The following is a 27773-nucleotide window of genomic DNA, read 5'->3' on the forward strand; positions in this document are numbered from 1 at the left end:
AATGATTCAGGGCAAAAAGTAGTGATGGTGAGATGAAGCCTCATGAGGCATTGAACCACTTGAGCCAACTGGTTCGAGAAAGGGTTCATTTCTTGAGGCTTCATGTGCACACGAAACCACCTACTGGCCAGGTGTATAATCACAGCCAGCTGTATCTTAACACATGTGATGCATTGAATTTTTGTCTATTATGGCTCTTGGGAATGACTTCACAAAAGGTGTAGGACAAAATCATTTGTCTACATAAATTATGTATACACATATGTGTATAATAAAATATTGTTTGAATGTATCCTCTGTGTGTAATTATTCCCAAAATAGTAGTGTCATGTGATATGGCATGTTGTGTAATAATGTTTTTCTGTGACTCTAGAAAAATGGCATGGGCCTAATCAGGCAGAGGACAGTGAAAGTGCTTGTAGAACTAGGGAGGGGGTAGTGAATAGGCTAATGCTTGTGTAACTTGGATGATTTCATGCATTTTTATTAAGAAACAACAATTTCTCCACAGTTTTTGGTTTCACACGATTTCTCTTTTTTGACACTACATGGATGAGGTGTTATTATTGTACCCCAACTCCTTGGAGCACAATAAACACCTCACCTTTACAGAAAATAAGAAACAGTGAAAAATACAGTTCCTCATAAGCAAACCTAATGCATCTGCAAATGTTCAGTTCACCTTACCTTGTTAGGGCTTATCAAATCAAAATGTTCCCACATAGGGGAAATCCTCCTCTTTCTCGCCGGCTCCATCCTACTCCTATCCTGTCCTCGCGCTCCTAAATCTCCTATCTATCTATCTCTCTCCTAAACTCTCCAAACACCGAATTAACTGTCTCAAACTAAATAACCACTATCCAAACTCTGCTATCCAAACTATCAAAACTCTATCCACTCTCTCAACTGACCGCAACTCGCCTACAACAACCCACATTTTGAATGGAGCCTGTGGGGTTTCTAAAGCTGTCAAACCCCGCGCCAAACTCTGAGCCACTTCCCGAAGCAGTCACGTGGTACAGCCAGGCAGCGAGGCTTCGGACGTCATCGTTTTCGGCTCCTCCCCTAAATGAAGCAAGCCTCGATACGCGCTTTACGGAAACGCCCCCTCCATTACTCGACACACGCCTCGAAGCCTCGGCACATCACGTAACATCACTAGCAAAAAGTGATTTAAACACACATATGAGCATCCACACAGGGGAGAAACCTTTCAGTTGTGATCATTGTGGGTATAGATGTAGCCAGAAATCAAATTTAAACATATACATGAGAATCCACAAAGATAAACATTTTAGTTGTGATATTTTGGGGCTATGACTTGCAGACGAATCACATTTTAAATAGAAGAATCAAAACAAAAAGACAAAATACTCAGCTGTGTGTGTTGAGAGTGGAAACTGATTTAGAACGTAAACATAAGCATGCAAAGAGTATGAATACTTTTTAGCTTAATTGTATTTATGAAAAAAATATTTTCCTCATAAATGTAAAACATATAAAAGACATAATGTAATAATAATATAATATAATAATAATATTATATAATATGTAGACATTTGTAGACATTCGTAATACTTGTATGTGTGAGAAAACCTAATAATATGCTAATTCCAGCAGTTTGACAAAGAAAGTTATTGGTTGATAATCTTAAAAAGTTGAAAAGGAGAAAGCAAAATTTGACTGAGAAAAGTTTCTACAAAACAACTCGAGAAATGACTGAATGAATCAGTATTTGTTTCAATATCTCACTATGACAGTCCTAATTAAAAGTATATAGCTTTCTCTCTGCAAATTGAATAAAATTGCCATTTTTACCTACACTCCTCACCAGTAGGTGGCAGCAATGCATACCGGAAAGTTTTTTTTTTTTTTTTGGCCTAACCGCAAAAACCTCAAGAGGAAGAAGAAACTGCGTCACAGGATTTTCTGTTTCTCCATCTTGGGTCACACGGGGACAACGCGGTTTGGTTTTCATGGTCAGATTATATTTCTGGTAAGAAAACGATAAATATTCTCATAGTTTGTTGAAATATGTTTTTACCCTCGCAGTGAAGTGTTGAGCAGGCAGTATTTTAACAGGATGGTGTATTTCAGAAACGGATGGTGAAGAAGAGTTGAGCGTGCGGCGCAGAGTGGCCATTTCCTTTTGAGGATCAGTTGTGGGATCATCTGTGAACTCCATTGTCCTGGTGGTAAATTATGCATGTAGTTCTTCCACACGCTTTAAATGACTGCTTTTGTGTAATTTATGTCTTTGTATATTGCTTGTACAGTAAAAGGCCACTGCCATGTTTCTGTTGTTTTATCTCTTGTATTTCTTTTTGTCCAATGGACATTAAGAACCCCAGCTATTGTCCTGTGAGGATAACTGTTTTCTGGGTCCAACTAAAGATCATTATTGCTAAGTTACAGAATGAGATTGTATTTTACAATGATTTGTAGCTTTTTAACATTGTTCATTTTGTGGTTCCTGCTTCTCTCAGCTGGGCCCACAAGTTGATCTCACCACCAGTTCACCCATCACTCTGGTTGTGAAGAGGAGCGGTCTCCATTAGAAGAAATGGAGCATCGAGGCAAAACGCTGGGGGCTGATTTCAACCCCATAGTGCTGCTGCATAGATTAGGTTTGTATGTTTTCTTATCAGTAATGGTTCTGGAGCAGCTTTCTGAGTGAGACTTTCTTCCTGATCAGCTCTGAAACTGGAAACAGTGGCACTTTGGTCTGGGAAGTGTGCATGCAATCAAAACAACATAAAGAACAGAGTGCTGCTCTTGAGAAAGTTGAAGTTGCCAAATGAAGCAAATAACTGTAAACAGCTGTAGGCCGCAGTGACATTTTTAACAGAGACAAGTATATTTTTAATTTCATGAATACAATGATAAAATCCATTAATTCAGCAGTGTTATTCGTCTGCGCGCTGCCGGTTTTAAACTATAAACCTATCTTCTATTAACTTATCTTTTAGGAATAAATCTGCTCCGCCAGTGAAACGCTCAGAGCAACAGAGATACTTGCTAACAGGCTTAAAAAAAATTTTAGACCATTTTTTTATTTTTATTATTTATTTATTTATTTTATTTTCCTAAGAACAAGGAGGTTCAATGAAGACCCTAAGTCCTTGTATTTGTTGTCGTCATATGTGATTGCGACACACACAATAAAACGTACCTAACAACGCCACAAAAACAGCTTCAACAAGAAAACAAAGATTATCTAATGCTTAATTTTATAGCAACATTTTAATGTTAACCCAGAATAAATCATAACGTGTTATATTAATAGTTTTTCGCAAAGTACAGAATATGCTTACCATATTCGGTTTGGTAAAGCCCCCCACTGAACTTCAGCTCAACTAACCAGTTTTGGTCGCACCCGCTTGTTCGATGTTTATCCTGCGGCTCTCAGAAGACTGCTTCGACAACGATTTTTACCAGGAATACTCCATAAACCTTCATTATCACCGTTACTGCTCATAAAAAAGGACGTATTTTACAACAAGCAAGCAGCACTTTGTATTTGTTTTTTGATTATTTAAAATGTCTTCCAGTTACAGTGTTAATTTTTATGCTATTAGTAAACACTTGTATCAAAAAAAGGGTTCATTTGTGAACTGTGTGATTGGTTCGCGCTCTCAGTTCAGTGCTTCAACTATAAACTCGTCTTTGGTATCACTGTTACTGGTGAAGAGATGCTATCAGAAACAGGCTTAAAATACGGATTTGGGGATGGTGATGTTGCCTAAAAACGAACAACATCGCAGTTCAACCTAAAGTCAAACATTTATGTACGTTGTTTTTTAACACAAGTAATGTTGATGTGAAATTTAGGCTGCAGTGGTTTATAATATACATAATTTGCCTCAATGGTTCCTGCAGATGCTCAGCAGATGTTGCTACTTAAAGAAGATGCTCCTGAAGAACATGGTCTGGGTTTTGACATACCAGGTCCAGAGTTTCTCCCACCAACCATGAATGAGGATGATGAAGAGTTTCTCCTGTCCTCACACCTTCATCAGCACCACATACAAGACAGAAAGTTACCAGAAGTTCACTGTGAAGCAGTAGAACCCGTCAAGAATCAAGATCATGGAGCTTACTCCAACTCATCAGAGACTGAACTCATTGAGGAGGAGGAGGATGAAGATGATGTAAACAACGTTTTCTGTCATCTTGAACAACTGCGGGATTGCAGGCCGAAATGTAAATACAGGGGAAATGACACCAAGGTGAGCCATTCAAGTAGAGGTTCTCCAAACTCTGAGGATAAAATGAAATTCATTACTTCAAAACAATCCCTAGACTCAATGAGGAAAGTTCAGGATGAAATGAAGGTTAGCTGTGATGAAATCAGGAAAACATGTAATAGAAATCCAACCTCAAAAAGACATGCGAGAACCCTAGCAGGACATGAACATCTCTGTAAATTGTGTGGACACACTTTTAAAGAAAGAAGAAACTTAGACACACACATGAGAATCCACACAGGAGAGAAACCTTTCAGTTGTGACATTTGTGAATACAAGTGTAGCATAAAATCAAGTTTAAATGTACACATGAAAACCCACACAGGAGAAAAACCTTTCAGTTGTGATGTTTGTTTGCAGAGATTTGGTCATAAAGCTAATTTAAATAAGCACATGAAAATCCACACAGGAGATAAACCTTTCAGTTGTGATGTTTGTTTGCAAAGATTTAGTCAGAAAGGTAACTTGAGCTTGCACATGAGAATCCACACAGGAGAGAAACCTTTCAGTTGTGATCTTTGTGGATACATTTGTAGCGTAAAATCAAGTTTAAATCTACACATGAGAACCCACACAGGAGAAAAACCTTTCAGTTGCGGTCTTTGTGGATACAGATGTAGCGTAAAATCAAATTTAAATCTACACATGAGAATCCACACAGGAGAAAAACCTTTCAGTTGCGGTCTTTGTGGATACAGATGTAGCATAAAATCAAGTTTAAAGGTACACATGAGAATTCATACAGGGAATAAACCTTTCAGTTGTGACATTTGTTTGCGAAGATTTAGTCAGAAAGGTCACTTGAACTCGCACATGAGAACCCACACAGGACAAAAACCTTTCAGTTGTGATGTTTGTTTGCAGAGATTTAGTCAGAAAGGTCACTTGAACTCACACATGAGAAGCCACACAGGAGAAAAACCTTTCAGTTGTGATCTTTGTGCATATCGATGTAGCCAGAAAGCAAATTTAAACAGACACATGACAATCCACTAAAGATAAACATTCTAGTTGTGATATTTTAGGGACAGGAAATGAGAATCGTATTTTAGATGGAAGACTAAAGAAAAAGATAAAGTTATTCAGCTGCGAGTGTTGAAGTCTATAAAACACTAAAGAGAGTGGAAATTGATTTAAATCAATCAATTGCAGGGTTTATTGTGGAGAATTTCTGTGCTATTAAGGATTACTTTTGTTTTTTTATGCTTCTCTTCCAGTTATGGTTTGATTTGATTTCTATAAGCATTTTATGGAATACACTAGAAATTTTATGTTATATTGTTGGAAATATGATTTCTCACTGAGTTAATATTAATAAGTCAGATTTAGTTTCTTTACTGCATTTTTGTTATTCCTGTAGATATAGCTGTGCTACAGATGTTCTCGAATCATTTTAACTTCTTTATTATAGATGACAAATCTGCCTGTTGTATATTTGTAATAAAGTAAAGTGACTAAATGCAAGTTTACTTTATGGGTTTGTTGTGCTTCAGAATGTAAAACTCTAGTCTGCAGATTTTTAAGGATCTAAACTTGGATTAGACCAAACAAGACCAATACTAAACAAGTACAGGTCACTATTTGCAAATTAAATTTATCTTAATGGAAAAATTCCCCTACATATTAAATCCCTTAAATAATTCAGCTGCACTTTGTCTTTAAGATAGAATATGTGTAGCTAGCTTTCTATGAGCTATTGAGAAATTTGTTTGGATCCATTTCAAACTGCAGTTAGTTACAACTCTTAAGTAAATAAATAGAAAATCCTCCTGTTCTTTTCGGCTTTCTAGAGGTATTGCAAACATCAATTTGGATTCTTATTAATGTCAACTTTTGTAATATTTAATGTAAAAAAAAAAAGTATAATATTTCTGTAAATATATCTTCGTAATTTAAGTCAAAGACAGTTTTTTCCTATGAAAACGCTCATTTTAAGTATTCTGTTACTTAGAAATAGCCTTGATCTACGACGCTCCATTGTGTATTTAGGATGCAGCTGTCTGTTGCTGAATAGGCGTCACAGTTGAGCAACAGCTTCATGCAGGAGATGGGAGACATTGTCTATCAGTCATGTTCTTTTAGTCAGAGTCCTGCTCTGGGTCGAGGTGGCATCGTCACACAGAGCTGGACTTCCTAATTAGCTTAGCTAGCCGCTTCCACTTGACTGCAGATAAGCTGATGCCACAACCAAAGAAGGTCTTCAGGAGAGTCGCCTGCTCCCCAAAATACCTCAGCAGGTAGAGTCTGCTCTGATCCTTCCTGTAAAGTACATTTCTTTGTCACAAATATCTCAAAATTGCAGCTTATCCATTATGGCTGATCCTGTCATCGAGCCATACATTTAGAAGAGCTGAAAGGCCTCTAAATAGTTTATTTCTGCTCCAAATTTAGTCTTTCTTGGTAATGTAGTCCAACAGTGCATCATAAGGAATTCTGTTTTTTGAAAATTTTATGAAATAAACAATCCAAACAAAGGCTAAACTGTGTTTTTATTATACCATTCTATGCCTAAATAAATATTTCTAAAATAGTTACAGCTCATAACATTATTCATACTTTTGATTAGTACTAGATTTAAAGTTATCTTTTAATGTTATCGCGTTTTTTTCTGATCGGAAGTAGGAATATAAAATGTTGCTTTTACAACATACACCTCATTTAAAATGCTGTTGAAAACAGAAAATTATGTAGATTGGATTTTTATTCTTAAGGAATTCCTTTTGTCATTTGAAATGAATTTCTTTGAATGACAATAACCATATACGCAAGGTGTATGAATACTTTTAAGTCTAATTGTATTTATGAAAAAAGTATTTTTCTCAAAAAATTAAGACATACAATATATGGACATTTGTAATACATGTATGTGAGATAAAGCCTAATATATTAAATCCAGTGGTTTGAGGAAAAAAAGTTATTGTTTGATCATTTGAAAAAGTTGAAAAGGTGAAAGCAAAATTTGACTAGACGTTTTACAAAACAACTCGAGAAATGAATGTTATCAGTATTTGTTTCAATATCTGACGGTGACAGTCCTAATTAAAAGCATATAGTTTTCTCTCTTTTTTCAATTTAAAATTATTTTTTTCTTTTTTATTAATGATCATCTTCGTTTACAATTACAAAGAAAAACAAAGAAACAGAACACAATATATTATAAAGTATGCCAGGGGTGTAGCTTTCAATAGTAAATACATTGGTATGAAAAACCAAAAAGAATAGCTATAAGATATTATAGACATGACAAATTAAGAGATCTATCACATTCATATGTGTTTACAGCTTTTTTGTTCATACTATTGGAAATAGTGGACAAATATAGCTCGATTTCTTTAACCAAAATTGTAAACAAAAGGTGAAGATGATGAAAATTTACATTTGTGAATATGAAATTTGCCAAATAGAATAATTAGATTGATTGCCAGTCTTTTGTCTGCATTAGTATTCCTACCATGAAAGTCAAAAATAATATGCTCATACCTCAGGGAACATTTAGTATCAATATTACAATTTATAAAGCTACTACACTCTTTCCAAGAGTTTTCTTGTGATACGACAATTCCAGAATAATTGTTTCTGGATGCTCTTTGCTTAACTTACAGCTGGGGTCTATTGCTTTAATATGTCTCATCATGTAATGATTAGTAGGATAAATTCAATGTAACAATTTAAAAGAGACATCTTTCATTTTGTTGTTTATGAAAAGTTTCTGATGATGAGTCCACACCTTTTCCCATGGTGAATCAGGGACAAAATTCTTCCAATAGAAAACAGATGAACGTATAGAAATAATATCTTGCTGAAACAGGGCACAAATAGTTCTGTTATTCTTACAAGTAGAAGAAAAACCCTTTTTTTCACATCTTTAATTTCAATTTAAATTTCAAGTCAATCGATTTTTTGAGTCCCTCAATTTTTAAAGCGTTGTTGCTGTCCATCTTTTCCAAGATGTCAAAGCGGGTGTTGATCAGCTGGGACAGAGTTGTAATGATGTCGGAATCATTTCCGCTTTTATCCTCACCTTGTACAATAAGAAGTTTTTTATGGACTGGTTCTTTAGAAGGGGTCCCGTCTGGCGAAACATTCAGCGGAGGGAAGTCTTCAACAATCGAGTCATCGTCCATCCTGGTACAGTCGTGTCCTACGGTCGTCAGGTTGTTGAATTTGGTGGCCGTTGGGTTTTGGGTTTTTTTTTAGAAAATCTTTTTTCTATTTTGAGAAAACATTTTTCTTTTCTTCTTTCAAAAAAGGATTGGCCCTCTGTTTAAAAAATATTTAAAAAATTGAGTAGCGCTTGGTTGAGGGTTTTCCAATCAAATGATCGAATTTGGCGCAACAGGTCGAAAAGGAGCGTCTGCTCAAGCCGCCATCTTGCACGATTTCCCATATAGTTTTCTCTCTGCAAATTGAACAAAATTGCCATTTTTACCTACACTCCTCACCAGTAGGTGGCGGCAATGCACAACGGAAAGCTCTTTTTTTTTTGCCAACCTGCAAAAACCGCAAGAGGAAGGAGAAACTGCGTCATAGGATTTCCTGTCTCTCCACTTTTGGTTATGAGTTGATAACACGTCCTGGTTCTCATGGTAAGGTGATAATTCTGTTCAGAAAACGATAAATATTCTCATAGTTTGTTGAAATATGTTTTTACCCTCACAGTGAAGTGTTGAGCAGGCAGTATTTTAACAGGATGGTGTATTTCAGAAACGGATGGTGAAGAAGAGTTGAGCGTGCGGCGCAGAGTGGCCATTTCCTTTTGAGGATCAGTTGTGGGATCATCTGTGAACTCCATTGTCCTGGTGAGCTGAAATATTGCTGTGGAATTAAAACATTGATTAAATTATGCATGTAGTTCTTCCACACGCTTTAAATGACTGCTTTTGTGTAATTTATCTCTGTGTATATTGTTTGTACAGTAAAAGGCCACTGCCATGTTTCTGTTATTTTATCTCATCTATTTAGTACTTTTTCAGTTTTAATTATTAGTTTTTCTTATTCTGTAAGTTTTCAACATTTCATCTTTGGTCACCAAAGTTTAGTAGAAGTCTCTATTCTTGTTGTTGAACAAAAAAAGTACAATACTGCACATTAAGAACCCCAGCTATTGTACTGTGAGGATAACTGGGACCAACAAAACATCCTAATAGATGAGTTACAGAATCATATTGTTTTTTTACAATGATTTGTAGCTTTTAAACATTGTTCCTTTTGTGGTTCCTGTCTCTCCCACAAGTTGATCTTGCCACCAGTTCACCCATCACTCTGGTTGTGAAGAGGAGCGGTCTCCATTAGAAGAAATGGAGCATCGAGGCAAAACGCTGGGGGCTGATTTCAACCCCAACATTCTGCTGCATAGATTCGGTTTGTATGTTTTCTTATCAGTAATGGTTCTGGAGCCGCTTTCTGAGGTTTATCTTCTTAAAAGAAAGTTGAGAAACTGTTTGTGTCTGTGTTAGCAGATTAGCGTTCTATCTGATGGAATAGTGACTGAATCCCAAAGCAAATGAACTTATCCAATTTGATTCATCATTGAAATATTCAACTTTTCTGCTGCTCCTGGTTCAGTGGAGCTCTGTTTCCTAAAGCCATTGAAGATTATGTTCAGGTTTTTGGCTTTCTTTTTCTACATGGCTCTCCTCATTTAGGGATGAAGTCTGTTATCTTTTGATTTTCACCCAGTTTGAAAAAAAAAAACTGTTTACTCTCTTCCTGATCAGCTCTGAAACTGGGTATAGTGACACTTTGGTCTGGGAAGTCTGCATTCAATCACAATAGCTTAATGAACTTAAAGAGCACTGCTCTTAAGAAACTCTCTCTAGTTCTTAAATTAAGCAAATTACAGTAAACAGCAGCGGGCTTTGTAATGATCCTGAAATACTAAAAATTATTTTAAAAGGACAAACATGTTTTAAGGGAAATGTCACCTTCATGTCATCACAACAAAGTGATTTGTTGTATTTGTTCTGGTATTCATTTTGTTAAAGTCTGTGTAATGTGTATAAAACAGAAGTAGACCCATTTTTCAAAAGAGACAAGTTTATTTTTAAATTTATGAACACAATGATAACATCCATCAATTCAAGATACAAAGTAACATGTTTTGGCAACAGGATTGTAAACAAAAAAGTGCAAACTAGCAACAAAAACACCCCATTTAAATACCTCAGCTATCATTTCTTTGGCTTTAAACTATAGATGCAAGTTATCAATTAATGAGTAATCAAAAGTTAATTGATCTCATTAAGGATCTCCACCACAAAAGAGACTATGTCTGGTGGTAGATGGCCCCAGGGTGGCCGATCGCCAACCCATCAAGTTTTAGTAAAAATACAGACTTTAACAGGCATCACTCTCAGAGCGATGTTGAGATGTTACTTAAGAGCGAACAACATCGCAGTTCAACCTAAAGTCAAAAATTTATGTATGTTGGTTTTTAATTCCAGTAATATTCATGTGAGTGTAAAGCTGCAGTGGTTTAAAATGTACATAATTTGCTTCAATGGTTCCTGCAGATGCTCAGCAGACGTTGCTGCTTAAAGAAGATGCTCCTGAAGAATATGGTCTTGACATACAAGGTTCAGAGTCTCTCCCACCAACCATGACTGAGGATGATGAAGTGTTTCTCCTGTCGTCTCACCTTCATCAGTACCACATACAAGACAGAGAGTTACCAGAAGTTCACTATGAAGCAGTAGAACCCATCAAGAATCAAGATCATGAAGATTATTCCAACTCATCAGAGACTGAACTCATTGAGGAGGAGGATGAAGAGATGGGTGAAGCTGCTGTAAATAATGTTTTCTGTCAACTTGAACAATTGCCAAATTACAGGCCAAAAAGTAAAGACGGGGGAAATGACAGCAAGGTGAGCCATTCAGCTAAAGGTTCTCCAATCTCTGAGGATAAAATGACATTCTTTACTTCAAAGAAAACTCTAGACTCAATAAGGAAAGTTGAGGTTGAAATGAAGATTAGCTGTGATGACAATGGTAAAATATGTAATAGAAATCCAACATCAAAAAGAGATGCGAGAACCCTAGCAGGACATGAACATCTCTGTAAATTGTGTGGACACACATTTAACGACAGAAGAAACTTAGACACACACATCAGATCCCACACAGGAAAGAAACCGTTCAGTTGTGATCTTTGTGGATACACGTGTAGTGTAAAATCAAATTTAAATGTACACATGAGAATCCACACAGGAGAGAAACCTTTCAGTTGTGATCTCTGTGGATACAAGTGTAGCGTAAAAGCAAGTTTAAATGTACACATGAGAATCCACACAGGAGATAAACCTTTTAGTTGTGATGTTTGTGGATACAGATGCAGAGATAAATCAAGTTTAAACAAACACATGAGAGTTTACACAAGGGATAAACCTTTCAGTTGTGATGTTTGTTTACAAAGATTTAGTCAGAAAGGTCGCTTGAACCAGCACATGAAAATCCACACAAGAGAGAAACCTTTCAGTTGTGATCTTTGTGGATACAGATGTAGCGTAAAATCAAATTTAAATGTACACATGAGAATCCACACGGGAGAAAAACCTTTCAGTTGTCATCTTTGTGGATACAGATGTAGCGTAAAAGCAAGTTTAAAAAAGCACACGAGAATCCACACAGGGTATAAACCTTTTAGCTGTGATGTTTGTTTACAAAGATTTAGTCAGAAGGGTCACTTGAATCGGCACATGAAAATCCACACTGGAGAAAAGCCTTTCATTTGAGATCTTTGTGGATTCTTGCCTAGACAGAAATTACATTTAAACACACCCCTGAGAATCCACACAGGAAATACTTTTTTGTAATGCTTGACGAAAGGGGATTTATTAAAAAAACATTTGAAAATATAGGAGGAAGGTAGAAATAAAAAAACTCTTGGAGAATGTGTCCAACTGCAAGTTTTTTGGCAACTACTGAGGACTCCGAGTGGAATTAAAGGTGCTACTGCAGAGGTTTCTGTTGGATATTTTTGTGTTCATGAAAAACAGTTTTATTTGTATATTTCTCTTTAACTTAGGGCGGGGGTGTCCAAAGTTGGTCCTTAAGAGCCAGTATCCTACCTGTTTTAATTCACTGCCTGGTGGTAGTTACTCAATCCTCAGCAAGTTAATATTCAGCAGAGACTTGCCAGTAAGCCATCATATGGTTCACATGTGTTGAACCAAGGAAAGAACTAAAGTATGCAGGAATACTGGATCGTTGAGGACTGTTTAATTTTGGGTTTCTTTTTTATTTTTTACCTGCAAGTATTTTATAGAATACAATATAGCAAGGGTATTGAACTCAATTCCTCAAGGGCAAATGTTGTGCAACTTTTAGATGGGTTTCTATGTCAAAGCCAAATAAGTTTGCTTTCAAAACTCAGGAAAACTTGACTGCACTGAGGAGGTATTAGATCCATTTAATTTAGGTTTGTTGGACACATCTAAAAGTTGCAGAACATTCTCCCTGGAGGACTTGAGTTGAAGATCCCTGCTCTATATGTTTCTTTATTTGAATACATAACATTTTAATGTTTTCTTGCTAAGTGGATATTTAGAATTTAGGAGTGTGGATTAAAATGATGGGTTTTCTGTGTTACAAATGTGTTCTCAGAGCCTGCATTTTCAAATTCTAGTCTTACCAAGGAGTCTTGGGTTAAGTGGTGCAGTCAGCTGCTGAGAGAGAAACTCTGAGTGAGGAGTCAACAGTGTATTTGATCCCTTTGCTAGCGTAGTGTTTTCTAGGGATTATTGGTGGTGGTTCTTCTACTTCTTGTTTAGTGGTGTAAACACTCCTTTCCACCCTGACTGATAGGGAGTGTGAACCAAATGTTTGCAAAAATAAACTTATATCCATTCATACAAATTACTGCCTTATATGTAGAGTGGTCTGGTAGCTTTTACGCCTTGAATCTTTCTGAAACAAAGATTCAAGACCCCAATGCAAATGCACCTCATAAAATCTATGGAAATTGATTAATGCAGTCCAGACTGGACTAAGAAAAATGTCTTAATGAAATTGTGCAAAATTTGATTTATTACTACACAGCATCAATATGCAGTGTTGTCAGTCTTTCTGCTATTTTCTCTGCTTAACCCATTTATCATCTTTTGTAGCATTAGGTACTCTCTTAAGCCGCTCATAAGAGGCGCTTTGGGAAGAAATTCTAAGAATTTTTCTAAAATGTTGTAACTGTGAGCTACTTCTACTTTTAGGATTTGAGAATGCAGGTCATAGTCATGTAGACTCTTCTTATAAGATAAGTTTGCATGCCCTAAATTTTTATTATTCAATAAAGTAAAATGACTGTATGCTATATTTTGCTTTTACATCTTCATTATGTATCAACAATAATAAAGAAAACATGTCAAATTTTTAAGTGTTATTTTTGTGGGGAAAAAGTTTTGAGAATCCAGGTCATAGTCATGTTGACTATTAACTGCATACTGGCCAATTCAATTGTACTTTGTCATCAAAGTAAAATATCGTCACCTTCCTTAAAAAAATAGCTTTTTTTAGGATGTCTTTTTTTTTTTTGTTTGCCTGAATCATCTTTTGGTGAAAAATTACTTTGGCCATTATTGTAGGAGCTGACTATAGGCAGCCAGCATATAACGTTAAAGCAACGCCCCTTGAAAGTTCCCATCAATATTTGGTAAAGTTTGCAGCTAGCATTCGCTGTATGTCGAAATAAAACACTTATTAAATGTTCAGCAGATGTGCTGAATGTGAAAATGTAAAAATTACCTGTATTAGTGACTTTAAAGACTATCAAGGCAAAAATTATACTAGAAGTAAGTTAAACATTGATCAACATGTTTGGTAATTGCCTAAATGATGATGAAGAGGATAAAGCTGATGTAAATAATGTTTTCTGTCAACTTGAAAACTTGCCAGATTGCAGACTAAAAAGTAAATACAGGGGAAACAGCAAGGTGAGCCACTCAACTAAAGGTTCTCCAAACTCAGATAAAATGCAGCTCTTTACTTCAAAGAAAACCCTAGCCTCAATGAAGAAAGTTCAGGTTGAAATGAAGTTTATCTGTGATGACAATAGTAAAACATGTTTAAAAAAAATCCAACATCAAAAAGTCATGCAAGGGGATGTGTTGTGGTGGCGCAGGGGTTAAACACAACCCACGTAAGGAGGCCTTAGTCCTCGACGTGGCTGTCACAGGTTCGGTTCCCGGCCTGGCGACCTTTGCCGCATGTCATCCCCCTCCTAATTGACTCTCTTTCCTGTTAATTAACTATGAAATAAGGGCCGCTAGAGCCCAATAAAACCTTTAAAAAAATAATGAAAGAACCCTAGCATTACATAAACATCTCTGTAAATTGTGTGGACACACATTTAGCAACAGAAGAAACTTAGACACACATATGAGAATCCACACAGGATTCTTTATGGATACAGGTGTAGTGTAAAATCAAGTTTGAGAATCCACACAGGAGAAAACCTTTCAGTTGTGAACTTTGTAGCCAGAAATCAAATTTAAACACACACATGAGAATCCACTAAAGATAAACATCTAGGTGTGATATTTTAGGGACAGGAAATGAGGACAAATCCTATATTTAAATGGAAGACTAAAGAAAAAGATAAAGCTATTCAGGTTTGAGTGTTGAAGTCTATGAAACACTTATGACAATGGAAACTGCAGAATTTATTGTGGATAATTTCTGTGCTATTAAAGATATCTTGTTTATCGGATGCTTCTCTTCCACTAATGGTTTGATTTGATTTCTATAAACATTTTATTGAATATACTAGGTATATTCTGTTCTGGTAATTTAGTGATTTCTTACTGAGTTAATACTAACAAATCAGATTTATTTTCTTTACTGCATTTTTGTTATTGCTGCAGATGCAGCTCTGCTACAAATGTTCTCTAATCATGTTAACTGCTTTATTAGATGACAAGTCTGCCTGTTGTATATTTTCAATAAGGTAAAATGACCACATGCAAGTTTACTTTCATGGGTTTATTGTTCTTCAGAATGTAAAACTCTAGTTTGTAGATTTTTAGGGATCTAAACTTGGATTAGACCAAACAAGACCAGTACCAAACAAGTACAGGTCACTATTTGAGAAATTAAATTCATCCTAATGGAAAAATCCATACAATATATAGACATTTGTAATACTTGTATGTGAGTGAAAGCCTAATAATATACTTAATCTAGTGGTCTGAGGAAAAAAAAGAGTTATTGTTTGATAATATGAAAAAGTTGAAAGGTGAATGCAAAATTTGACTGAGTAGACGTTTTACAAAACAACTGGAGAAATGAACGTTATCAGTATTTGTTTCAATATCTCACTATGACAGTCCTAATTAAAAGTATATAGTTTTCTCTCTGCAAATTGAATAAAATTGCCATTTTTACCTACACTCCTCACCAGTAGGTGGCAGCAATGCATACCGGAAAGTTTTTTTTTTTTTTTTTTTTTTTTTTTTTTTTTTTTTTTTTTTTTTTTTTTTTTTTTTTTTTTTTTTTTTTTTTGGCCTAACCGCAAAAACCGCAAGAGGAAGAAAGAAACTGCGTCCCGGCGCATATTGGAATAATTGGAAACGAATTAGCAGATACATTTGCAAAGAGTGCGAGTAAGAGAAGTGAAATTGAATTGAAAGTTAAGTATAGTAAAAGTGAGATAAAGAGTATAAGTAAAATATATTACAAGAAGAAGTGGCAGGAACAATGGGAGGGTGAAAAGAAGGCAAGGTTTTATTATAGTATTCAAAAAAAAGTGGGGGAGTGTAGAAAGGAAAATAGGAATAAACAAGAGGAAGATATTATATCTAGGTTAAGATTTGGACATGTAGGGCTAAATAGTACTTTGAAAATAATAAATAAACATAGTACGGGGTTATGTAATTTTTGTGGAAAGTTGGAAACAGTTGTACATATTTTTATGGAATGTAATAAATATAATCTAGAAAGAGAGGAATTAGTAGAAGAGTTAAATAGGAATAAAGTTAAATTAAATATTAGAGATCTGCTACAAAAATCTTCTGGAGATGTGGTTTTTAATTCCGTATTTAGGTTTCTTAGAAAAACAGGTCTAATAGGGAGATTATAGGGTTTAGGCATCTGGTTCATACTCCAGTCCAGAAGGTGGCGGTAATGCACCTGACAGTTGTTTGCCAACCGCCATAAAACAAAAAAGAAGAAGAAGAAGAAGAAGAAGAAACTGCGTCACAGGATTTTCTGTTTCTCCATCTTGGGTCATGCGGGGGGACAACGCGGCCTGGTTTTCATGATTAGGTGATAATTCGGTTCAGAAAACGGTAAATATTCTCATAGTTTGTTGAAATATGTTTTTACCCTCGCAGTGAAGTGTGGAGCAGGCAGTATTTTAACAGGATGGTGTATTTCAGAAACGGATGGTGAAGAAGAGTTGAGCGTGAGGCGCAGAGTGGCCATTTCCTTTTGAGGATTCGTTGTGGGATCATCTGTGAACTCCATTGTCCTGGTGAGCTGAAATATTGGTGTGGAATTAAAACATTGACTAAATGATGCATGTAGTTCTTCCACACGCTTTAAATGACTGCTTTTGTGTAATTTATCTCTGTGTATATTGTTTGTACAGTAAAAGGCCACTGCCATGTTTCTGTTGTTTTACCTCATTTTTTTTTTAGTACTTTTTCAGTTTTAATTATTAGTTTTTCTTATTCTGTAAACTTTCAAATTTCATCAACCCCAGCTATTGTCTTGTGAGGATAACTGGGAACTACAAAACATCCTAATAGATGAGTTAAAGAATAATATTGTATTTTACAATGATTTGTAGCTTTTTAACATTGTTCATTTTGTGGTTCCTGCTTCTCCCAGCTGGGCCCACAAGTTGATCTTGCCACCAGTTCACCCATCACTCTGGTTGTGAAGAGGCGCGGTCTCCATTAGAAGAAATGGAGCATCGAGGCAAAACGCTGGGTGCTGATTTCAACCCCATAGTGCTGCTGCATAGATTAGGTTTGTATGTTTTCTTATCAGTAATGGTTCTGGAGCAGCTTTCTGAGGTTTATCTTCTTAAAAGAAAGTTGAGAAACTGTTTGTGTCTGTGTTAGCAGATTAGCTTTCTATCTGATGGAATAGTGACTGAATTCCAAAGCAAATGACGTATCCAATTTGATTCATCATTGAAATATTCAACTTTTCTGCTGCTCTTGGTTCAGTGGAGCTCTGGTTCCTAAAGCTGATGAAGATTATGTTCAGGTCTTTGGCTTTCTTTTTCTACATGGCTCTTCTCATTTAGGGTTGAAGTCTGTTATCTTTCTGATTCCCACCCAGTTTGAACAAAGTATTCAAATGATGGTTGTAGTCAGGCTTTTGTCTGGGAAGTCTGCATTCAATCAAAACAACGTAAAGAACAGAGCTCTGCTCTTAAAAACCATTACAAAGAATTCCTCTAAGAAGAACTTTTGTAAGAAATTTCTTAGAGATGTACCATCTGTGATTTACCTTAAAAATGCCCTGCCTAAGATGGACTCTGAAACTGGTCCATTATTTGAGTATTGCCCCTTCATCCAAAGTGGGAAATTGTTTGACAAGCAGTTCCAAATTCTTTTGAAAATAGTCATCTCTCTTCTCCATTGCTTGTGGGTTGAGTATGTTTGTGTTTCGCTCTCGCCTCGTAGTCATGCATCACGCTGATTTTATATTACTTTATTGTTATTTTTAGTATTTTTCCGGTTACATGATTCATCAAACCATATGAAATGCTTTGTCCACTTAGTCAGCCAGAGTTAATGTGGCACGCAGAGATCTGAGAAACTCGTCCCATTAACTGGACCAACCAAAATAGTTTCTGTGTCCCCTTGTTAAAAACTCAACAGACACGATATGGAAGAGCTACTAAAGCCACATTAGTAGGACTTAATTAAATCTCCCATTTGTTGCGCATCTCTGCGCAGTACAGCGGATTTAACTCATCATGCAGGGCCGGTCCAAGGCTGCATGAGGCCTTGAGCAGAATTTGACTTAGGGACCCCTTTTGTTTTTAACAAAAGGACCCCTTTTGTTAGAGGGCCCCTTTTTTGTTAACAGAACACTAAATCTACTAGATTTAGTGAAATCTGGGAGAGGGGGAGTAATTTAATTGGCCAACCTAAATAATATAATAAGTTATAATCGCATTTAACTAATTTATATTTGTGAACAAACAGAGCTCAGACTCGAAGATTAAACTCACAGCATCAGATTGTTGCTATGGTAACAATCTGATGCTGTGAGTTTTCCTCACATTCCTTAAAATCTTACATATAAATGTTAAACAATTTAAAATCTTTTAATTTATGTATGCTGAAACCATTGAATCAAATTTAGCAGCATTGATAATATTGCTGTTAATTCTTGACAGTGTAACTTTGTGTGTGTGGCCTTTACAACGTAAGCTAGATGCATGATGGGGAAAATACTAAACAGATTTATCTTCCAGTTCTCAATACAGGTGAACATTTCTTAGGATACTTCAGAGAAAAGAAAAAGTCAAACCTCCTTGGTGATAAAACTTAAAAATCAAATGACTTTTGTTGGCGGTAGGATATATAGAGTCTTACAAACAAAATATTAGCATTTATGGGCCCCTGAAGCCCTGGGGGCCTGATGGAGCCGCTGACTTAATTTGGATTAAACAGAAGTGCAAATATTGATGTTCATTTTAATTGTATTTTTTAATTTGCTCTTTTTAAGACTAGTTGTGGGTTTAAATACTGTTTCACTGCCGATGTTTTCCCATAACATATAATTACCCAATATTTTTACATTACGTGTCTACTTGACATCTCTTAATACAAAAACACAGTAGGCCTCTGGTGGACCGCCTTGGTGCCCCAACCACCAGGCTTAGGAAGTTTTCTGGGGGGAACCCTGATCTTAAACATAGATAAATGAAAATCAGGAAATTTGTGTAGCCCATTTTTTGGAATAGTTTGTTTGAAACAGTGGAACAATGCTTTCAGTACGGCTGTGCAATTTGTACCGTTTCTAAAATGTGCAGGTCTTGAAGGTGCCCTCGGAACGTCTTTATGAATGGCCCACTGTCTGAGGCATCTTTGCATGCAAGAGCAAGGCGGTGGGCTGCACAGAAAGTAGATGTGGTCAGGAGTCTGTCAGCTTTTTGACTCCACCATTCTGGTGCCTTTAATAGATTTTAGTTTCTAAAATCTCAAATTATACCTCAAATTATACTTGGTTTTAGTTTTTGCCTGTCATCACAGCAGCACCATCTGTTCCCAAACCAAACATCCAATCTGTTGGTATGACTTCGACTGTGATCACCTTGCGGTTAACTTCTGCAATTTTATCTGCCTTCCCATCATTTAGTGGCACCATGTCAAGAAACTGACAAAGATTATTTTTTTATCTAGCATAAAGTTTCATTTATATTCCCGGCAATATAAATACTTGCCTAATATTTATATTCTGTCTGATCAAGGGCACATCTGTAAACTCGTCCCCTTGAAGACCAGTGACAGTGGCGAGTCGGATGGCCTCCAGAATCGGTTTTTCCACAACTCTAGCTGAGATCTCCAACATCTCATCCACTATTTTGTGGGATTTACAATTGCCCCTCTTGTCAATCTAACAAAGAAAAAAAAAGTACTATAACACCGACACGTGTAAAATGTTGATGCCACAAAATATACGTTTCAATAATTTTCCTGAAGTTTGGTGAAATAATCACATCCAAGTAATTTGGCAAGATCGAGTAAGTCTCAGTAATTTGTATGGTGTGCAACGTCATGTTTTACTAGCCAGTAAAGGCATTTAAACCACCAATGATTGCCTCATTCTCCATATTAATTACTGGCTCAAACACTTCCTTGATTGACAAGCCTAGAACATGAAAAACATTTGAGATGTTTCATTGAGTTATTGAGTGATTAATCATTTTAGTCGGTGTAATATATTTGTATTATTTACTCTTTACTTTTGTTTTTGTGTGCTGTCCCAATTGAAGCTCCTTGTATTTGTTGCTGTCATGTGTGATTGTGACACACATGATATTAAGCTGCATGAAAATGAAAAGCAACTCAATAGCCCATATCAATATAATTTAAAAATTGATGGGTAAAAATAGAATATAATGGACATTTTTTTGAAGCCATCAGTCAAAATGATGGAAAAAAAAAAGACTTAAGTTGCTTGTTTTCCCTGTCTGAGGCCCAGTGATGAATATATTCTGAAGGACAGGTTTGTTTACAGAAATTTCACAATCCATTTTATTTATTTATTTATGGTTTATTTTATGTATTTTAATGTTTAAAATATCTTCCAGTTGCAGTGTTAATTTTTATGCTATTCAAAAAATGTTATGCTTTTCAAAAAAGGTTATCATTTATTGTACATGTCAAATAAAAGGCCCATGGCCCACATTAAAGAAATTCTGAATTTGTTTTTGTATGGTTATAACTTTTTTCTCAAAATTTTGAATTTTTTTTCCAGAATTTATCATAATTATTCTTACTTTAATATTCTAATATCAAAAGTCAAAATTCTGAGGAAAATAGAAGATCTCAGAAGATTAAAGCCAGAATTCCTTTTATTTTTTTCAGTGGCCACAAAACTGCTAAACTACATCATTGTGAAATAATGGGCAGGATTATTCATTAAATCTTAGAGGTTTGTTAATGGATTTTATCAACATATTTTACCACAACGAACCTTTTGAGGACATTCATAATTTTGATATAAAAACTATTTTGACGCCCTGGTTTATTGCAAAAATTTCTGGGACAATTAATTGCCCAGCAAAATTAGTTATCGTGACAGACCCATTTGGGTTTTACATTAAACTTGCGCAAGCCAAACAAGTGGTGTGACTTTCATACCCAACACCTACCGTGGTGCAGTATTGACCAACAATGAGGCACATAGAGGGTTCATATAAATGCTGCTACAGGTGAAGCTGTTGCAAGGAGGTGTGAACTGTGCGATTGGTTCGCACTCTCAGTTCAGTGCTTCAATTATAAACTCGTCTTTGGTATCACTGTTACTGGTGAAGAGATGCTATCAGAAACAGGCTTAAAATATGGATTTAGGGATGGTGGTGTTGCCTAAAAACGAACAACATCGCAGTTCAACCTAAAGTCAAACATTTACGTATGTTGGTTTTTAACACAAGTAATGTTGATGTGAATATTAGGCTGCAGTGGTTTATAATATACATAATTTGCCTCAATGGTTCCTGCAGATGCTCAGCAGATGTTGCTGCTTAAAGAAGATGCTCCTGAAGAACATGGACCAGGTTTTGACATACAAGGTCCAGAGTCTCTCTCACCAACCATGAATGAGGATGATGAAGAGTTTCTCCTGTCCTCACACCTTCATCAGCACCACATACAAGACAGAGAGTTACCAGTAGATCACTGTGAAGCAGCAGAACTCAAGAAGAAAACGCTAGACTCAATGAGGAAAGTTCAGGTTGAACTGAAGATTAGCTGTGATGACAATGGTAAAACATGTAAAAAAAATCTATCATCAAAAAGACATGCGAGAACCCTAGCAGGACATAAACATCTCTGTAAATTGTGTGGACACACATTTAACGAAAGAAGAAACTTAGACAGACACATGAGAATCCACACAGGAGAGAAACCTTTCAGTTGTCATCTGTGTGGATACAGGTGTAGCATAAAATCAAGTTTAAACCAACACATGAGAATCCACACAGGAGAGAGACCTTTCAGTTGTGATCTTTGTGGATACAGATGTAGCATGAAATCAAATTTAAGCCAACACATGAGAATCCACACAGGAGAGAAACCTTTCAGTTGTCATCTTTGTGGATACAGGTGTAGCATAAAATCAAGTTTAAATGTGCACATTAAAACCCACACAGGGGAGAAACCATTTAGCTGTGGTTGTTGTGGATTCCGATTTGGCAGAAAATCAAGTTTAAAGGAACACATGAAAACCCACACAGGAGATAAACCTTTCAGTTGTGATGTTTGTTTGCGAAGATTTAGTCAGAAAGGTGCCTTGAGCTTGCACATGAGAATCCACACAGGAGATAAACCTTTCAGTTGTGATCTTTGTGCATATAGATGTAGCCTAAAATCAAGCTTAAATATACACATGAGAATCCACAAAGGAGAGAAACCTTTCAGTTGTGGTCTTTGTGGATACAGATGTAGCCGAAAATCAAGCTTAAATATACACTTGAGAATACACAAGGGAGAGAAACCTTTCAGTTGTGATCTTTGTGGACACCGAAGTCGCAAAAAATCAAATTTAAATGAACACATGAGAATCCACACAGGAGAAAAACCTTTCAGTTGTGATCGTTGTGCATACAAATGTAGCACAACAACAACCCTGAAGGCTCACATGAGAATTCACACAGGACATAAACCTTTCAGTTGTGATTTTTGTGGATACAGATGTAATATAAAGTCTAGTTTAATTATACACATGAGAACCCACACAGGAGATAAACCTTTCAGTTGTGAGTTTTGTGGATACAGATGTAGCGTAAAGTCTAGTTTAACTGCACACATGAGTACCCACACAGGAAATAAACCTTTCAATTGTGACTGTTGTGGATACAGATGTAGCAGAAAATCAAGTTTAAACCAACACATGAGAATCCACACAGGGGATAAACCATTCAGTTGTGATCTTTGTGGACACCGAAGTCGCAGAAAATCACATTTAAATATACACATGAGAATCCACACAGGAGAGAAACCTTTCGTGTAAAATTAAGTTTAAAACAACACGAGAACCCACACAGGAGAGAAACCTTTCAGTTGTGATCTTTGTGGTTACAAATGTAGCGTAAAATCAGGTTTAAATGTACACATGAGAATCCACACAGGAGAGAAATCTTTCATTTGTGATATTTGTTTGCAAAGATTTAGTATAAAAGGTAATTTGAATAAACATTAAAATCCATACAGGACAGAAACCTTTCAGTTGTGATCTTTGTGGCTACAGATGCAGCAATAAATCAAGTTTAAACAAACACATGAGAATCCACACGGGATAAACCTTTTAGTTGTGATGTTTGTTTACAAAGATTTTGTCTGAAAGGTCACTTGAACCAGCACATGAAAATCCACACAGGAGAAAAGCCTTTTGGTTGTGATCTTTGAGGTTAGAGGTGTATCAGAAAATCACATTTAAATGCACACATGAAAATCCACACAGGATAAACCTTTCAGTTGTGAACTATGTGGATATCGATGAAGCCAGAAATCATATTTAAATTTACACAGGAGAGAAACCTTTCAGTTGTGAACTCTGTGAATACAGATGTAGCGTAAAATTAAATTTAAACTGACACATGAGAACCCACACAGGAGAGAAACCTTTAAGTTGTCATCTTTGTGGATATAGATGTGGGGCAAAAACAAGTTTAAATGAACATATGAGAAACCACACAGGGGAGAAACCTTTCTGTTGTGATCTTTGTGAATACAGGTGTAGTGTAAAATCAAATTTAAATGTACACTTGAGAACCCACACAGCAGAGAAACCTTTCGGTTGTGATCTTTGCCAATACAGATGTATCAGAAAATCACATTTAAACACACACATGAGAATCCACTAAAGATAAACATTCTAGTTGTGATATTTTAGGGACAGGAAATAAGGACAAATTATATTTTAAATGGAAGACTTTAAATAAAAAGATAGTTATTCAGCTGTGAGTGTTGAAGTCTATAAGACGCTAATGAGAGTGGAAACGAATTTAAAATGGTATTGTTGCAGAGCTTATTGTGGAGAATTTCTGTGCTATTAAAGATGATTTTTGTTTTTTCGGATGTTTCTCTTCCAGTCACGGTTTGATTTGATTTTTATAAGCATATTATAGAATACACTAGGCATTTTCTGTTGTATTGCTGTGAAATGTGATTTCTCACTGAGTTAATACTAATGAATCATAATTATTTTCTTTACTGCATTTTCGTTATTCCTGTAGATACGGCTGTGCTACATATGTTCTCTAATCATGTTAACTGCTTTATTAATTGACGAATTTGCCTGTTATATATTTTCAATAAAGTAAAATGACTAAATGCAAGTTTACTTCTATGGGTTTATTGTTCTTGGGAACGTAAAACTCTAGTCTGATGTGGTCCTGTTAGCGTCATCGTTATGAAGCCAACAGGACCACATCATCCGCAAAAAGCAGAGATGCGATCCTAAGGCCACCAAAACGGATCCCCTCAACACCTTGACTGCTCCTATAAATTCTGTCCATGAAAGTAATGAACAGAATCGGTGACGAAGGGCAGCCCTGGCGGAGTCCAACTCTCACCGGAAACGAGCCCGACTTGCTGCCGGCAATGCGGACCAGACTCTGACATCACAGCTCTCGCTGGAGCGGTTCGCAGCCGAGTGTGAAGCGGCCGGGATGAGGATCAAATGTCTGTGAGCGACTTGTAGATTTAGGATTTGAGAATACAGGCCCTGGTCATGTAGATTCTTTTCATTAGAAAAGTTTGCATACATAAACCAAACATCCAATCTGTTGGTATGACTTCGACTGTGAGCATAAATTTTCTTTGTTCAATAAAGTAAAATTAGTGTTTGCTATATTTTATTTTATAGTATTACGTATCAAAAGTAAAAAAATTAACTCATTTGTAAGAATATGTTATTTTTGTTGGGGAAAAAAACCTTCATATTAAATTCTTGGTGTTCTATTCAGTAGTACTCTGTCATTGAAATAAAACATTGCCACCTCCCTAAAAGAATTGTCTAAATATATATTTTTTGCCTTAATTATCTTTTGGCAATCAATGAATTGGGCCACTACTTTAAGAGGTGACCTATACAGCTAACATTAAGCATTCAGGTAACATCCCCTGAACGTTGTCATTACTGTTTGGAGAAGTTTGCAGCTGGGCATCAAAATGCAGTGCTGTTTAATGTTCAGGGGATGTTAAGTTTTACCTCCACCAAATATTAAAATGACCTGAATTAATGACTAAGATTATCAAGGCAAAAATAATGCAATATTAGTCGTAACTGAAACACTGATCAACATATTTGATTCTTGTTTGCAAAATGGCTTTAATGACATTTTGACAAAATATAGTGTTTAATTGATGACTATGATGTAAACCACTCTGAACTGCCTTGCTGCTGCCAATGGATGCATATATGGTCCGAAGTCTACACTAAGTTCACCACAAGGTGGCACGTAAGCGCCTCCTATCTGATTGGTCCTGAGACCGTTTTTTTTGGAAGGGCATTTCCTGAGGAATGCTGTGATTAATATTATTCATTGTTCCAAATACAAGGAACGACATACCTTAAATTAGAAATCCACGCACAGCCTGCCAGCCACTAATAATATCAGCAATGAAATAAACACACTATATTGATGCAAATTTTCCCACCGATAACCATCAATAATCTGTTTCATTTTAAGCACAGTGTGCTTGTCATAGGCCTTGTTGACTCATTTAAAATGTGCCTTTGATAGTTGTAGGAGGAAGTTTTGAAAATGGTCTGTGTGCTGTTGAATGGAATATGAGAAATAAGAATTTTGCCTGGTTTGACTTCATACAGTGAGAAAACAAGATGTATGACTTTTAATTCAATCTAATAGTATTTTATGGAAGAGGACAAGATTGAACAGGGTAACTCGTGCAAGCATGTCTGGTGCACAGAAGACATTTTCAATGATTTTGTGGGAAATAGAGCAGAGAAGATAACTATAATGTCTTTTTAGAAGCAATAAGCTGGTGAACGGTCTGCAGATGCAGGTGCTGTGGCCCTAGCAGAGGCCATTGTTCTCTCACAGTCAATGGCGGTTGAGAAGCACCCAAGGATGGCTGGATATCCCCCTGGGATCTGTTTCAGCACCATATGCTGCTCTGCTGCTAAACCCCTCCCCACCACCACACCAACTGCTGCACTGCGCTGACCTTCAACCTCACACTTCAGATGCTCGCTCACAAACTCACAGCTGATGGCCTGGATTCAGAAGTTCTCCCCACTTCTCTGATTTTCATCTGTCACTTGCAATGAGCAGATTGTAGCGTTGTGCTGGGGTCTGATGGAGCAAAGTATCTTACAGTCATTAGTTCAGGGCTACTTGTGCAATTTTTAGATTATTTGTATGGACAGTAATGAATTAGAACATTTTGGCTTTTTGGTTTGATAAATTTCTTGATTACATGAAGTTGTGTTACACTTTTGGTTTACTTAAGAGATTATATGTTCCATTTTTAGCTAAAACAAAGACATTCTTGCTCTTTTGAGATTTTGTTGCACTTCTTTCATACTCAAGCATAACACTGGGTTTCAAAAACTGTTTTTTGGAAGTGTTTGGAAATATTTTTTCAACTGAATTAGGACCTTTTTGCACCACTGATTCCAAAAATGACATCAATTTTTCTCAATCACGTCAGGTTTTTAATTCTAATTTGATTTAGAGAAATCCAGTGTTCTGACTATATTGATTACATTATTGTGAGATTTTCAGTTCATTTCCGTTAATATTTCTCATCCAAAAAATGCTTTAGGAGAAAAACATTGTTTTTTAACAGTTAGAGTCTGTTGCAAACTTGGATTCCTATAAATTGATTAATAAACACTGGTAAGGGTAAGTACATGTGAATTGAACATGTACTTACCAGGTGATCTGGATCAGCCGTTTGGACAAAGGTGAGACAGGAAGTTCACTAAACTACAGCTCCATGTACACTTTAAATTCAGGAGGAGCAGGGTCCGTGGGGTGGCCAACATTTTTCAAGAGGGGGTCATGGCCCACTTAACCCCCTTTGGGAACACCGCTGTTTGACCAAAAAGCATATTTTGGACTGGCCCATGAGCCAAAAAGCCCCAAACTTGTGTTTTAAAGACAAATGTAACATTTTGAGCAGTGAAAATGGACTGCAATAGAAACTTGCCTCTGCCTCTCTAGTCTTTCTTGATATATGCTTTTCTGTTTGTGCTAGCCTATTATTTCTATAAAGGTCAAAAGGAAGGTGTGCGTATATAAGCATGATAAAGAAAGGAAGAGAACTTGATCCCTTTAAATAGGAACTGTAATGTTTTACTGTCCTTCTCTGACTTTGAAGCTATTCTGTCACACATAACCCACTGACTTTGATCCCAATCATGAGTGTTTCCTTCCACTTTCACACCCGGATCCTCCACCCTCCACCCATTTCACTGTTAACTAATTACCCTGTTCCCTTCACAAGGCCATCAGATATTAAACAAAATGCTTTATATGCAATGCTAACTGAATAATGATCACAAGTACATTGTGAAAAAGATGGTTCCTAAGGGTTTTTAAGAGGTGTAGCCTGGCTGGCTATTTAGTAAACTACCTAATCTGGAGTGAGGAGTAAGGGACCGCAGTGCTGTGAGGACCACCACTGGTCCAGACAGGATGTAACAGGAATTTGTTAACGTTCATTGTAGCAGAGGTGAGACTAAAAACACTTGTGAGGAGGTGCGACTGTTTCAGCATGCATCATAGTGGGGAGCGGACTTTGATTTAACAACTTAAAGTGTATTGATGTGTTAAAAAGCCAAAAAAGAGAAATTTAAATCCTGAACTGTTTTT

General features: G+C 36.3%; 1 protein-coding gene across 5 annotated transcripts; it reads left to right on the forward strand.

Annotated features, from left to right (window-relative positions):
• The first annotated feature begins 2027 nt into the window (after window positions 1-2027).
• LOC116708053 (gastrula zinc finger protein XlCGF57.1-like) lies at window positions 2028-24266 on the forward strand. 5 transcript variants are annotated; one of them, XR_004336596.1, is made up of 4 exons: window positions 15793-16524; window positions 16615-16709; window positions 17069-17209; window positions 19674-20633. XR_004336596.1 is itself a non-coding variant. In XM_032545817.1 (4 exons), the coding sequence occupies exons 3-4, from the start codon at window positions 17146-17148 to the stop codon at window positions 22937-22939; spliced, it is 1572 nt and encodes a 523-aa protein (XP_032401708.1). In that variant the 5' UTR covers window positions 15793-16524; window positions 16615-16709; window positions 17069-17145; the 3' UTR covers window positions 22940-24266. The 5 variants fall into 5 exon arrangements, 3 of the variants coding, with proteins under 3 accessions (XP_032401710.1, XP_032401709.1, XP_032401708.1); XM_032545817.1 differs by lacking the exon at window positions 19674-20633 and adding an exon at window positions 21432-24266; XM_032545819.1 differs by lacking the exons at window positions 15793-16524; window positions 16615-16709; window positions 17069-17209; window positions 19674-20633 and adding exons at window positions 2028-2192; window positions 2487-2627; window positions 3880-5716.
• Window positions 24267-27773: the final 3507 nt, after the last annotated feature.

The sequence above is a fragment of the Xiphophorus hellerii genome, chromosome 18 (assembly GCF_003331165.1).
Source record: "Xiphophorus hellerii strain 12219 chromosome 18, Xiphophorus_hellerii-4.1, whole genome shotgun sequence".
NCBI lineage: Eukaryota > Metazoa > Chordata > Actinopteri > Cyprinodontiformes > Poeciliidae > Xiphophorus > Xiphophorus hellerii.

Excerpts from the sequence above, each read along its gene's own strand:
- LOC116708053 (XM_032545818.1), top strand. The coding sequence starts at position 2,564 with ATGGAGCATCGAGGCAAAACGCTGGGGGCTGATTTCAACCCCATAGTG. Across the intron at positions 2,628-21,431 it reads AGTGCTGCTGCATAGATTAG|ATGCTCAGCAGATGTTGCTG; the intron begins GTTTGTATGTTT and ends TGGTTCCTGCAG.